Here is a 14175-nt window from a genome sequence, read left to right as displayed (position 1 = left end):
CTTTCAAACAGACAGATCTGAGACCAGGTGTCCCCCTGACATGGGGCTCTGACTTGTGGGTAAAAGGACTGACCACATCTGATGTTACAGCAAACACTGCTTCCCAAATGTGTTTAGAAAGAAGGCTGTCTACCAAACAACGTAGTGATGGTAGTAGAGGAGACATTTTTCCTCTTTTGCAAACATGCTTAGCCAGCACTGCATGTCCTTCAGAACCTGAAAATGAGGAATTGTCAAGCCATGAAAGAGCTAGCTCTCCCTTCTCTCCTACACCACCTGCGTCCTCTCAGACAAGCCCTGCTGAACAAGCCCTTCCCCAGACTCCACGTGGACCTAGAATGAAGCAGCAATTTTCTCTGAAGAAGATGAAGAATACACATTTGTCCACTGTTACTTCTGCTTCCCCCATGACTAGTCCTTCTGTAGGTGTTGTGGATAATAATGCAAGATCTTTTCAGAGCTCTTATCTTAGCACACAGGAAGATCTCTCTTCCTCTGTTTTGTCTCCTGAGAACTGTAGTTCTGTGAAGGTAGCGCACAGTGCTGAGGGAGGAGGTGATCCATGGGAGGGCCTTTACAAAGATGACCAGGGCAGGGATGCTCAGGCAAGACAGCAAAAACATGATCAGGAAACTAGTGTCTGCGATTACCCAGAGGGAAGAATTACTCCTGGACAGTGTGCTCCAGTGGAAGCAGGAGACTCCTCTGATCTGCAGACCATTAATGATTTAGGTGATCAAAAAATCCTTGCAAGCAACTTCCCGACATCAGAGGACAAAGACTTCCCAAGAGCAGTATCAGGAAAACGAGCAGGAGGCAGACTGTCTATTTCATCCTTCAAAGAAGAAAATGTGCCATATCCTTTACCAGCTCCAGCACTTTTGGATGCATTTAATCTTCCCAGCATGGACTCCAGGGAACGTCTCTTAGCTCACTCTCTTTTAGCCCCAACTTTATATGCATCTGATGCTGCAGAGGTTTCAACCTGCTCATTAACTGCTTCATTTCAACTGCACACTGAACTGGAGTCAGCAGACATGCAAACTGAAGATAAGATTCTCCATCCAAAAAGCTCTGAGGCTCTGAAGTATAGCCCTGTGACTCTGGGTTGCATGTCCTCTTCAAAACTGGAAGATGCCTGTGACTCTAAGGATCCTGATGATCATATACAAGATCTTCTCTCTGTGTCAGTAGAGAGTACAAAGACTTTTAATCTTTCATCTGCTTCCAGAAATTCAGAAAACCTTTCTGGAGGAAAAAGCTCCAATTTAAAAGCAAGTTTCAGTGACAGAGTGGAGAGTGAGAGCCGGAGGGACTGGGCTTTATCGGAGAGAGACATTGAGTTCCAGTTGCAGCAATGTCAGACTGTGCTCAAAGATATTTCTCAGATTCTCCACACTGTGGAAGGCATCGATGGAGAGCACATGGAGGAATGGAGGTAAATGCTCCTAACTCATATTGCTGTTGGTAGCACGGGGGGCCAGCTGGTGGTGGTCAGAACTGGTAGTCTGGGATCCTGACTCCTTGGTGATCATAGGTAAATAGATCTGTTACTGCCTCTGTCCTTTGTGTGTAAACCATAGCTAACGATAGCAAAGCAGTTGTACTTTGGGAGAGTGCTCGCTTCTTGCAGACATCTGCAAGTTGACAGCAATGTGCCCTTGTGGCCAAGAAGGCAAATGGTCTCCTGGGGTGCATTAGGAAGAGTGTTGCCAGCAGGTCAAGGGAGGTGATCCTGCCCCTCTCCTCAGCCCTGGCGAGGCCTCATCTCGAGTCCTGTGTCCAGTTCTAGGCTCCCCAGCACAAGAGAGACATGGAGCTACTGGAGAGAGTCCAGTGTAGGGCTATGAAGATGATCAGAGGGCTGGAGCACCTGCCCTACGAGGAACGGCTGCGAGAGCTGGGCCTGTTCAGCCTGGGGAAGAGAAGCCTGAGGGGGGATCTGATCAGTGTGTACAAGTACCTGAAGGGAGGGTGTCAAGGGGACGGGGACAAACTCTTTTCAGTTGTCCCGTGTGACAGGACAAGAGGCAATGGGCAGAAACTGAAGCACAGGAAGGTCCGCCCGGACGTGAGGGGGGATTTCTTCCCTGTGAGAGTGACGGAGCCCTGGCACAGGTTGCCCAGAGAGGCTGTGGAGTCTCCTTCTCTGGAGATCTTCAAGGCCCGCCTGGATGCAACCCTGTCTAACATGCTGTAGGTGACCCTGCTGAGCGGGGAGGCTGGACTAGATGGTCTCCAGAGGTCCCTTCCCACCTTGCTGATTCTACAATTCTATGAATTCTGTATAGGAGATGCTGCCTCAGTCTTCTGATGTTATTCCTCCTCTGCTGCTACTCCCTGCTTTTGTTGGAGGCAGTGTTCTGTGCTGTAGAATAATCTTAAAATGTGCCAGCTGGGGAGAGGGTTGTACGTACAGCCAGAGTACTGTCCGAGAGAACTGCTTGTATGCCCTTTATTTGACTAAAGTGTCAGTGCTCCTGTGAACTAAAGGCTTCCTCTAGTAAATAGTGACGTAGAGACATGGTGATCCTACTGCTATAAGTCAATTCAAGGACAGGCACATCTTGTTTTCGCAACTGGTCTCTTCTTTAGTCCTCCTTTTTTTGTACATCAGTCTTCCTTACAATGTCAGCCTGCAAATTCTGCACCTCACATAAGCATTCGAAAATTGTGCATTTTTATGAAGCAAGTAAGGAGTCTCCCTTCTTCTGCAGGCAGCTGTAAAGATCCAGTCCACATGTCTTGACGTTAGCTACTCCTGTCAGGATGAATTTCAACTGGACAGTTATTTTCTTAGGGAGGACTTAGGAAGGCTCTTGTTCCCACGCATGGGAGACTTGTGTCAAAACAGTTTATTTCCTATCCTGGCAAATGCAGGTGCTTTTAAGATAGCTGTGCTAGTTCTGAAGTATTGTTGTTTGTTAAATGACATGTTCATGGGGATGGTAGTGATGCCTTTAAGGACTCCATTAAGAGGATGTATACCCTTGTTCCTGCTGACTACTTATGTTTCTTATGTTTCTTGGTGAATTTTAGTGGATTATGCAAGGTTTTCATCTGTCACTTACGAGTATAGATTAAAATATGCACCAAACTCTACTGTTTATGGAAATCATTTTAAGCGTAGAGTCTGCCAAATACTGCCAGATCACTTATTCATGGTTTTTTTTGTTTGTTTTTCTCGTAAAACAGAGAACAGATTGACAAGTTGCAGAAAGAAACAAAAATGCCAAAGACATATATTGCTGTGGTGGGAAACACGGGTGCAGGGAAAAGCAGCTTGTTAAATGCCTTGCTGGGTGAGGAAGCTGTGCTGCCAACTTCTGCTATGAGAGCCTGCACAGCTGTGGTTGTGGAGATCTCCAAGACTGCTGAGACCAGTCCATATGAAGCAGATGTAGAGTTTCTCTCTAAAGAAGTAGGTAGCAAAAATAGACATCATAAGTTTCACTAGTGTTTCTATATTTCTGTGTGTGTTTCCATACTAGCAGCTTCCAGTGTTGTGGGAATAAGTAAACTGCATTCCCAAAACCTGAGTCCCATAGCCTACAGTTTACATCCATGATTGTGCCATTAGCCTACTGCCTGACATGCCACTTGATCTTCGTTTCCCCATCTGTAAGATGGACATGGAAGTTCCATGCATGTATGAATCCATGCCATAACAAACTTTAATATTAAATTTAAATGTAGGATAACGTGGTCTTTCAGAATGTTTTTACAACATTGTCTGTTGTGTGAAATGTGTTTTTATTTCCTGTTTAAGGAATGGTTTAGCGAGTTGAAAGCACTCCTAGAAGATATGAAGGACAAGTCAGGTAACTTGAAGAAACGATGCCCAGATCGCAAGACAGAAGCTGGTGTTGCCTACTGCCGTGTGAAAGCTGTGTATGGGATAGTAGCAGAGCTTTCAGAACTGGAAGAGTTGCAGGAGGTTACTCAGCATCTTGGAACAGTGAAACACATATCTGCAGCAACGGTAATTTGGGGTACAAATATTTGGTGTCTTCACATGCCTTGGTGGTGAGTAGCATTATATTATAGTCTCTGTCTCTTCCTAGGCCACAGATTTTCGCACAAAAATAGAGAAATTTATTGACTCACGGACTGATAACTTGCGGGACATGAGAGGTGGAGAATTCTGGCCAATCGTTAAATGTGTCAAGATTCGTGTTCCCAAGGCTGATGTCTTGAAGACAGGAGCAGTGCTGGTGGACTTGCCTGGAATACGGGATTCCAATGCTGCCAGGGATAATGCAGCCAAAGAGGTACAGCTGTGTAGAGACTGAATTCCTTTGAGAGCTGGCCTCTGGCGTTTGTATCCTTTCTGTTCCCAGCGCATGTCTGTAATGGGAGACATTGCCACTTCTGTGATGCACAGGGTACTGGTTGGGTGTGTGCTGACTCCTGTTCCTCTGCTGGAGTGCGCACAGCCTCCCTGCCCTGCCAGCAAGAAACTCTGAACCAACAGCACACAGTGCTGATGTCTTGTTTATGTCAACATGTTCATTAAAGACCTCTGGCCACCACTGCTTCCATAGGAAACAGAACAAATATTATTTGGTGGTAATTGTGAATTTGTGGTGAGCTAACACCTGCAAAGCACCTATAGCTTGCAATATAGGTACATAAGAGGCTTTTGTAGTTCTTGTATAAGTGAATTGGGAATTTTGTTTGTGTACGTTATCCAGTTGGAACTTCCACTAGCAATTACTCTGAGATACTCTGAATAATTACTCTGTGATAGTCAAAACCTGCCTGGATATAACCCTGTCTAACATGCTCTGCGTGACCCTGCTTGCGCAGGGAGGTTGGACTAGGTGATCTTCAGAGGTCCCTTCCAACCTTCCAGATTCTGTGAAGTGACGCTTGTTTAGCTCTGTTCAGTTTTGAGGACATCAGAAAAAACGTTTCTTAAATATATCAATTTTTGACAGTTAAAGTTGTCTTGTAGTAGGAGCTGTCTGAAATATTTCTGTTTTGGAATGAGTCACCGTAGCTTTCCTCGAAACTTGCTTGTGTTTTTGTTCTCCAGTATCTAAAAAACTGCAATGCAGTGTGGGTGGTGGCCAACATCAATAGAGCTGTAGATGACAAGACAGCCAAAGAGATGCTGAACATCAACCTGCGGAGGCAGCTACTCATGGATGGCCAATACAGGCGCTTGGCTTTCATCTGCACCAAGACTGATGCCTTCAACATTTCAGAAATAATCAGGTAACTTCTAATCCTATGCAAATTCACATCTTGCACAAAGTAATGGAAATTGCCAAGTCTCTGCGAAATTGTTAATGGCTTCAGAAACTTGCTGGGAGCCTAAGAACTGCACTTAAATTCCTAAAATAGGAGGGATTACAATTACATGCTGAAGAAATGTGTTTGTGGATATAAGCTTTGATTGAGTTGGTGTAGAAGCCAAGAAAACTACATTGCATTGTAGAGATATGGGTTGTAATTTAGTGACTACAGTGTCATGATGACAGGATAATTACCTTGACCAAAGTGCAGCTCTAGCATGGCTGCACTGCTTTGGGTCTCTGCATTAACTTCTGCTAATAGTAGCTGTCATGGAATAGGCTGGTATGTTTGTACAGCATAGCTCTGGGCTTTGGATCAGATCCTAAAGTATAAAAATCCCAAGTTGCAGGATATGACAGTCCACCAGAAAGACTGGACCTGCTATGATGCTGTGTCAAGTCAGGTGAATGTTGCTGCTATTAAGTGTAGTTGATACAGAAGGTGTGTCTGTAATGCATTTGCTATAAAAGTACTGAGTTAATGCCAAGTCCAATTGCAGTGTTCTTTTTTTGGTCTTTTACTTTCTGCCTCTGTTATCTGTTCTTCAACTTTGGTCTTGTAGTGATCTGGATTTAAAAGATGAGATTGAGCCAATTGAAAGGGAGTTGGAAGACCTGGAGAATCATCGAGGGCAAATGGAATTGGAAAAGGAAGCTCTCTATGCTGAACTTCAACTGGAGGTCAGTCACTGCCTTACCATGAACTATTAACGTAGAGAGAAAACGGCCCTGGCTCTGCCTGGTATTCCCAGCTAGTGGATCACTGGGTAACTTGTTGCTTATGAGACCTTCCAGCAAGGCTGGCAAGTGCTGGTGGTGGGGAGGGGTTGTGTATGTGTGTGTTAAACGAAGGTAGTCATGCAATGATATTACTGCAGCCTATCATTTATCCAAGGTTTTTGCTTTTGGGCCAGCTGTGTTTTTGATGTCTGATTTAGTCTGTCCTAAAAGACCTATGATTTGGGGGACTATTTAATGATAAGTTTATGAAAAGTTATTTTATAACTTATCACAAGGATACAGGACCTATTTTGACATTATAGTTACCCTCATGTTGACATGGCCCTGGCTTAGTGCTCTGTGACACCGGCCAGCAGAGACTCCACACCCTAACAGTAACCCTCAGTAGTCCTGTGCTACCCTCAGGCAGCAGGGAGTATCCCAGCCCCTGAGATCCGCAGGTTTGTTTCAGGTTGCTCTAACAGGCCTTTTGCATTTTTTTTTTCCTTGTCATCTTGCTGCTTTCAAGGAAACCATTTACAGCATGTCAGAATAAATGAGCTATCATTTGCAGTTTTTTCAGGCTAAAACAAACAGTTTAGAGGACCTCAGGAAGGCCAGTTCTGGGTGTCCCAGCATTCTTAACAATTGCAGAGCGTTGCCAGATACTGGGGAATGCAAACTGATCTTTAAAGCAGCTACAGAGCTCCTCAGATTCTCTTTTATTCAATAATTTTTTGGAACTTAACTGGAGCTCCTGTAAGCAGTAGCTGTTTATGAAAAATATAAATGAAACAATACTGAGATGGCTTGGGAGTGCAAAGCTCCACATAATTCTGGTGATGTGATTTCTCATGCTAAATGTGACCTTATCTGCAAATTAATTGCTTATTACATCCATGACTTCTCTTTTCCTGGACAACGTGACTTGCAGTGTGAATATTTTGCATGGCTTTAGACTTCTTTGTAATTTCACAGAATTGCAAAATGATTGAGGTTGGAAGTGACCTCTGGAGATCATCTAGTCCAACCCCCTTACTTAAGCAGGATCGCCTAGAGCGTGTTGCCCTGGACCCTGTCCACATGGCTTTGAACATCTCCAAGGATGGCATCTGTACAGCCTCTCTGGACAACCTGTTCAGGGCTCTGTCACCCTCAGAGTAAAGATGTTTTTCCTTATGTTCAGGTGGAACTTCCTGTATTTGTTAATGTTACAATAGTGTATATTTGTTAATGTTATAACAGCATTATATCAACATTGCTTTGTCAGTTTTCTATAGAAATCATATGTGACACTAATGATACAGATGACTGACTTATCAGACAGGCTGTGTCACTTTCCCTCTCTTTGTCAGTTTTAGAAGTTCAAACCTTTGCAATAGGGGTAGCTAGTGACCCATACTGAGTTACAAATGAACAAAACTGAGTGTTTTACATAGAGCATAAATTACTTTTACCTCCTGGATTTTCAGCTCAGACATGATACAGCATTTAGCTAATTCTTTTTATAGACTCCATATAGTATGCCTTTCACAGAGTATCAGAACACATGGCAGTCATGCATTAAGCAATGACAGCGTAGCTTGTTTTCTCCTTTGGAGAAGAAATTCCTGCAGTAAACAGTTTGGTTTTTTATTAAAGCTCTAATTGGCTTTTTATTGTTGTGGAAGAAGAATGAAGAAATGTTTTTGCTCCTTTAGTATGTAACGCAGGGAAATTGTGATGGCCAGCTCACACCACAGGGGTCTTCCTGAATTGGAAGTTTTCTCTGCATAAATTGCATCATGATCTGGCTGAGCGCTAGCACAGTTACAGTATTTGCTGTTTTGTCAATGTCCTAGATGATGGTTGCGTTGCTCCCCCTCCCCACCCAGTCCATAGGCAATGCCAGGAAAGAAGCTTTGACAGAGTAAGATTGAGGTTACATTTTCAAGTTTAGACTCATCTTGAAAGTGTGAGAATGGGAAGCATGATTAGTGTTGTGATGGGGTTTAGGTGTCTCAGAGGATTGTCTTTCAAGTATCACCAGTGACTGTCTAATGGCATGGGGTTTGTGCTTTGACAAGGAGGAAAAGCATTTGTGCAGAACATAAACAAGTATATGGGTGAGGGTGTTTTTCCTGATAATAACAAAGCAAAACATCGAACCATCACCAAGTGCTACAGCATCAGAAAGCACTATCACAGCCAGAATGAAAGTATGAAAATTGGGTTGATGTCCATGTTGTATGTATTTTGTGTAGCTTGATCTCTGGGGTGCTGTGTAGTTGAATTCCAGACTTAGAACAAACTTTCAAATGTTCTGTTCTTTTGTAGCATCAAGGGCAGGGACCTCACGCAAGAAATTCAACCTCATTTCAGAAGGAGAATGAGCTGAGGAAGATGATCTTGGAGAAGGAATTCAAAGTGTGTACTTTTGGAGCTTTGAGCTGAGCAGCTGTTTGGTCTGATGGGAAAGTGGGATTTTGTTAAACTACTATGCTTGCCCTCTTTCAAGTGTTAGTCTCCTTGAACAATCACTTTATGCACTAGATTTGCCACTCCTTTTTTTCCAAATTATACCTTTGCCCTTTTACTGTAATTCTGTTTTCTGTGGGTGGTGCAGTCTCTGGGGCTGATACCTTCATAATCTTCTTCTTTGTCCTTAAGATCAATGCCTTACTGAAAGAGAAAGAAGCAAAACTTCGCGCTATTAGTCTGATTTGTGTTCAGTCCCGAAACAAGTACTCCAAGCAACAAATTTGGCTGGATTTCATCAATGGCCTTCAGGTATGAACTCTAAGCAGAGCGCCAGGTGGGCTCTGTGCCAGTGCTTAGCCTGGCTTTAAGTGGCAGCCTTTACAGTTAGCTTCTGGCCTGAAGCCTGGTGCTCTCTGAGGAGAGATGAAGTGGTTGCTTGTGTTATAGGAAATGAAGAAGAAGGCTACACTAGCTGAATGTGAGGAAGATGAGTATGAAGAGGAAATGGAGGATGTGGAACTAAATACTCTGGATGCAAGTGATCTGGGTGAAGCAGGATCCCAACATAATAAACTTCAGGTTTTCACAGTCAGTTCCACAGAGTACTTGAAGCTGCATGGGAAATTGCTCCGAGAAGGACAGCCCCAGGTCTTTCACAATGATGAGGATACAGGTATGTGCAGCTGCACCTCGGCTCATGTGTCACATTGCTAGTAGTGGTCTGCTCTGTATCCTGTCACTAATGCAGTGGTCTTCTCACTTAATGTGGCAGGATGCAGTGTAGTAGTTCTGAGCATGTGTCCCAGATATATTTGTTTTTGAAAAGACTTTACATCTTTCACTGTTTCTTTGAAATACTGTTTCCACATTATCTCCTCCTATTCTGCATCATGTAATTTCCCTTGCTGTTTATTCTCTTTCTTTATTTCCAGTTATTGTTGAACCCTCTCTTGAATCCTCTACTGTCCTGTAAATACAGGGTTTGGGGCTTTTCATTTGCTAGATATTTTGTAGGTTCTAGTTGAGCTCCTTTCACTTCAAGGAAGATCTTTAAGTCAGAGTTTGTAGTGATGCTCCATTCTGTCTGTCTGTTCAGAAATCCCAGCTCTGAAGAAGTTTGCAGTTCACACTGCCCTGCAGCATGGCATGGTGGAAACAGAGAAGCTGATAAGAGATGTGACTCGTGTCATAAGTCAAGTTGTCAATTATCTGACCAACCAGAGAGCACAGGTAAGCATAGACTTGCACTTCAAACTTCACCTTTTTGATATGAAGCAACTACTGCCAAGTTTTATTCTCCAGAGTGCAAAGGGCCATGTGGAAGAGTTGCTGTGTGGTCAGTAGAGTTACACACACCATAAGATGGGATGACAGCCACCTTAGGCTCTGCTCTCCAGAAGGAGAGTCATCAATGGGATAGAAGTCAACAACATTGAGGTATGGCCTGTTAGATGGCCTCTCTTATATAAACAGGCACATTGAGCAGCTATTTACATATTCTTTTTATTTTGTGTAGAATTCAAACCTGCAGTTTCTTTCTGAGAGGATGGGTCTCAGAAAAGTCAGGTTTGTTTTCGGTTATTTTAAATTGACCCATTTACATGACAGGGTAAAGCAAGTTCTTTTACTGAGAGTAAAGATGAGGGATAGTGAGACTCAGTAACTCTGAAGGAAAGACAGATGTCGCCTCTGAGAAGAAATTAAGATGATTTAGTTAGTCTCTACCCAGCTGTGATTTGCAAAGCAAGGCTTGTCTTGTAGGCTTGCTTTGATACAGTGAGAAAGACAAATGTTTAACCTGTCATTAATGCAGGATATAAATGAGCTATGCCACGCCACAAACAGCATCTGATTGCTTTAATGCCTTTTAATGTGGATTTCTGGCTGAAGGGCTCTCTTGGTTTCGGCATGGAATGTGGGACAGTTGTTTGAGAGGTGTCTTTGCAAACTGGATGTTACTGGTTTTGCTAGTCGCAGCTCCAGGTTAAGGAGGTGAGCAGCTGAGGTTGGTCTGAAAATATGCCAAGTGGTTGAGGGGCCTTGGCCTCAGATCTGGCTGTTTGGTATGGTGCATTGTCAGGAGGTGATTTGGTGGTTCGTGGGGGAAAAGCTGCTGGAGCTTTTGCTAGGGCATGTGGAAGTTAATTGGTACAAATCTCTAAACCAGATTTTCCTTCAGCCAGTCCTTCAGTTCCTTCGTTATAGAATCGTAGAATCAGTAAGGTTGGAAGGGACCTCTGGAGATCATCTGCTCCAACCTCCCCGCTCAGCAGGGTCACCTACAGCGTGTTGGACAGGGTCGCATCCAGGCGGGCCTTGAAGATCTCCACAGAAGGAGACTCCACAGCCTCTCTGGGCAACCTGGTCCAGGGCTCCGTCACTCTCACAGGGAAGAAATTCCCCTTCATGTTCAGGCAGAACTTCCTGTGCTTCAATTTCTGCCCATTGCCTCTTGTCCTGTCACATGGGACAACTGAAAAGAGTTTGTCCCCGTCCCCTTGACACCTTCCCTTCAGGTACTTGTACACACTGATCAGATCCCCCCTCAGCCTTCTCTTCCCCAGGCTGAACAGGCCCAGCTCTCGCAGCCGTTCCTCGTAGGGCAGGTGCTCCAGCCCCTCTGATCATCTTTGTAGCCCTACACTGGACTCTCTCCAGTAGCTCCATGTCTCTCTTGTCCTGGGGAGCCCAGAACTGGACGCAGTACTCGAGATGAGGCCTCGCCAGGGCTGAGTAGAAGGGCAGGATCACCTCCCTTGACCTGCTGGCAACACTCTTCCCAATGCACCCCAGGAGACCATTTGCCTTCTTGGCCACAAGGGCACATTGCTGGCTCATGGTCAATCTGTCATCCACCAGCACTCCCAGATCCTTCTCTGCAGAGCTGCTCTCCAGAAGGTCAGCCCCCAGCTTGTACTGGTGCCTAGGGTGATTTCTTCCTAGTTGCAGGACTCTGCACTTGCCCTTGTGCAGTGCTGCAGTCTCTGGACACTAGCAATGCAATACCATGAAATCAGCAGCTGGGGTCTGCATCAAGCAGAGGTCTGAGTAGTGGTTCTGGGAACAGCTGTGGGCAGGTTATATTCTCTGGTTGTCACAGATCCTCCCAGGGCAGTGTGCCTGAGTATGCCTGGCAGAGTGCTGAGCCTCTGGGCTTGCTGGGTGCGTGGGAGCTGTTGGTATAGAGGGCACCTTCTGACCGTGCCAGCAGCTTGTTGGTTGTTGTCTGTGCAGCCAGATGATGAGGGATGGTGTACCCTGGACGTTACGTTGTGGGGAGAACATCCCTCTTGTTAAATGACTTTTGTTGTATGCTCCTGTTGAGATCCTTTCTGCTTGTCCTGTAGGATCACTCTCACCGGGCCCAAGTTCAAGAGATCGTACAGACGTGCCTCTCGAAAGTACCTGAGCTCCTCCAGGAGGCAGTGGATGACAGCGTCCATGAAATCCAGTACTGCTTCTCAGTCCTGCTGCTCTCTCACCTGAAGAGGGGAGCCAGAAAAGCAGAGGATGTGTGCGAGGAGAAAGTCAGAAGCTGGGGGTTACCTGTAAGATAAATAGGCTTTATACACCAGCCCCTCTGCAGCTGCCTTTGACTGACAGCACCATTACTGCTCCTTGCCACTTAGGCTTCATTATTTGCTCTCTGTAGCCTTGTTGCTTGCTGAGTGTGGTATTAACAAAAAGAGAAAATCTAGCTTATCCTAAATTGTCTTTGGGAACACGATGAAGACTGCCTTGTGTCTTATACAGCATTTAGAGCAATAGAACTAGGATGGGGAGTTCTGGATGCTAAAGATCAGAGTATTTTGTTCTTTTTATACAGGTAGATGTACTACTGCATGTTAATTGCTGGCTGCTCAGTATGTGAAGATAGGCTTTCTTTGCTACTGTCATGTTCTCTGCCTTTCCCATTTAGTTAGTGCTGCATGAGTGGTTTTGTTGTTTTTTATTTTATTTGCATGAAATGGTGCATGCAGCCATGCACTTATTTCTCTTCAGTAGCAGGCTTCCATGTGACAGATTGAGCATAGTGCCCTTTATGAAATCCTTCAATCGTGTTCTGGATCATCCATCTGTACCATTGTAGTGCAGTTTTTGGTTACTACAGCAGTGGACTAAGTAGTTATCAACAAAATAAGCAGACTACCTGTGAGCAGCTTATGTTGTTTAATTTTACTTTGTTTTTACCATGTAGCACTCTAAAGTCCTGTGCTGCTCAGACACAGCCATGTTACTCAGCCCAAGGTTTTTAGGAGTTGATACAGCCTTCTTAATGTGTATGTTGAAATACTGTGATAGAATCTTCCTCTTTTCACAGCACTGTGGATATCCATATGCTACGTATCGAGCTGTGTGTGCCCGTCAAGGTGTGTACAGCTCTGTGGCGTGTGGGTTCATCGATTTCAATGAGCAGCTCACAGAGCCTATATACAGCACCATTTCCATGACCTGGAATGATGTTTTCAGGTACCTCCCTCTGACTATTTACTATAGGTTTTCAGTTGACCTGAGAGATTTCTGAAACCACTAGTATTAGAACAAATGTTTCTTATTGACTGCCTTCTATGCCAGTGACTATTAAGGAAGCAGGTTCAAAATGGAAGTTCTCTGGCCTCTCCAAAACTAATTTCTTCTGGACATAACAGGCTTGAGTGCTCAGGAAGGACATGCTAAAGGTGGCAGAGTTCATAATCTCTCCTCAGTGGCAGAACCAGGACAGCTCATTGCTTTATTTTCAGTCTGCATGCTGATCTCAACTGATTTTGGTGCAATTGTAGAATGGGAGCTACTTCCTTCAGTCATCGCTGGCAGGGTGGGAGAGAAACTTTAACCTATTGAAACAGAACAATTGAAGTGCAAAATTTAACAGGAGATGAGAAGATATTCATTTATGAATACGATTTTGAAAGAACTTGGATTATCTTCCAGAGTTCAGTACCCTAGAGTTCATCTGTTTACAGTTTCATAACGTGAACCATTTCCGTGTAACTCAAGTGATATAAATGTTGAAATAGCAGAGCCCTCTGGAATCTGATCGGTGGTTGGCTTCTTTGTCAATGAAAGGTTTTAGCTAACGAAGCATAGCTGCTTTAATGGGCACAAAGAGCTTTGGGATCTTCTTCCTGGAGATGTTTGAGTAATAGTGCATAGAGACAGATCAACACAGGCCCGACGCAGACTGTAAGGGACAGCAGAGACTGCTTGATTCATCTAAGAACTTTGTGTAAATGCTAGTTACATATAAAACCATCTTTTCTAGCAGGGACTTCATTGTTGGTCCTAAGAACAACATTCCTTCACTCTCTTAAATTTGCATGATTTACTTCCTTCAGCTGTTTACTGGCACTAAGAGCACTCTTAACACTTACATGTGACCACAGTAACTACACTGACACGTGTATTCTTTTCTCTTCTTCCAGCTCTAAACTTGGTGAGTCTATCAAACAGTTCAGTAAAGCTATTTTGGATAAACTGAAACAGTTCTTCAAAGATCTCAAGAACAAACTCTATGAAAAGGGCAGAAACACATATCCAGTAAACCTCATACAGAGACAGCAGATGGAAGCTGCTCAGGCTTTGGTAAGCAAGAGGGCCTGGAGAGCAGGGCCCTTCAGAACTTGTCTGTACTATATTGAGAAAAATTTCTCCTATAGTTAGAAATTTTGCTGAATTACTTAATTTTGAGACCCTT

General features: G+C 44.2%; 1 protein-coding gene across 2 annotated transcripts in view; it reads left to right on the top strand.

The window, feature by feature from the left end:
* Positions 1 to 372: 372 nt before the first annotated feature.
* LOC134137583 (uncharacterized) overlaps positions 373 to 14175 on the top strand; it is a 30173-nt gene continuing 16370 nt past the window's right edge. Inside the window, exons 1-13 of one of the 2 annotated variants that reach the window (XM_062570731.1) lie at positions 373 to 1438; positions 3196 to 3421; positions 3770 to 3982; positions 4065 to 4271; positions 5039 to 5220; positions 5864 to 5981; positions 8337 to 8426; positions 8670 to 8789; positions 8928 to 9153; positions 9577 to 9710; positions 11828 to 12028; positions 12802 to 12950; positions 13904 to 14063. In XM_062570731.1, the coding sequence (XP_062426715.1) occupies positions 408 to 1438; positions 3196 to 3421; positions 3770 to 3982; positions 4065 to 4271; positions 5039 to 5220; positions 5864 to 5981; positions 8337 to 8426; positions 8670 to 8789; positions 8928 to 9153; positions 9577 to 9710; positions 11828 to 12028; positions 12802 to 12950; positions 13904 to 14063 (3057 nt within the window). In that variant the 5' untranslated portion in view covers positions 373 to 407. The remainder of the gene's footprint in view (positions 1439 to 3195; positions 3422 to 3769; positions 3983 to 4064; positions 4272 to 5038; positions 5221 to 5863; positions 5982 to 8336; positions 8427 to 8669; positions 8790 to 8927; positions 9154 to 9576; positions 9711 to 11827; positions 12029 to 12801; positions 12951 to 13903; positions 14064 to 14175) is intronic. The other variant, XM_062570733.1, reaches the window with a different exon arrangement.

This window comes from Rhea pennata, chromosome 2, assembly GCF_028389875.1.
Source record: "Rhea pennata isolate bPtePen1 chromosome 2, bPtePen1.pri, whole genome shotgun sequence".
Lineage (NCBI taxonomy): Eukaryota > Metazoa > Chordata > Aves > Rheiformes > Rheidae > Rhea > Rhea pennata.
This window is presented reverse-complemented; position numbering and strand designations above follow the sequence as displayed.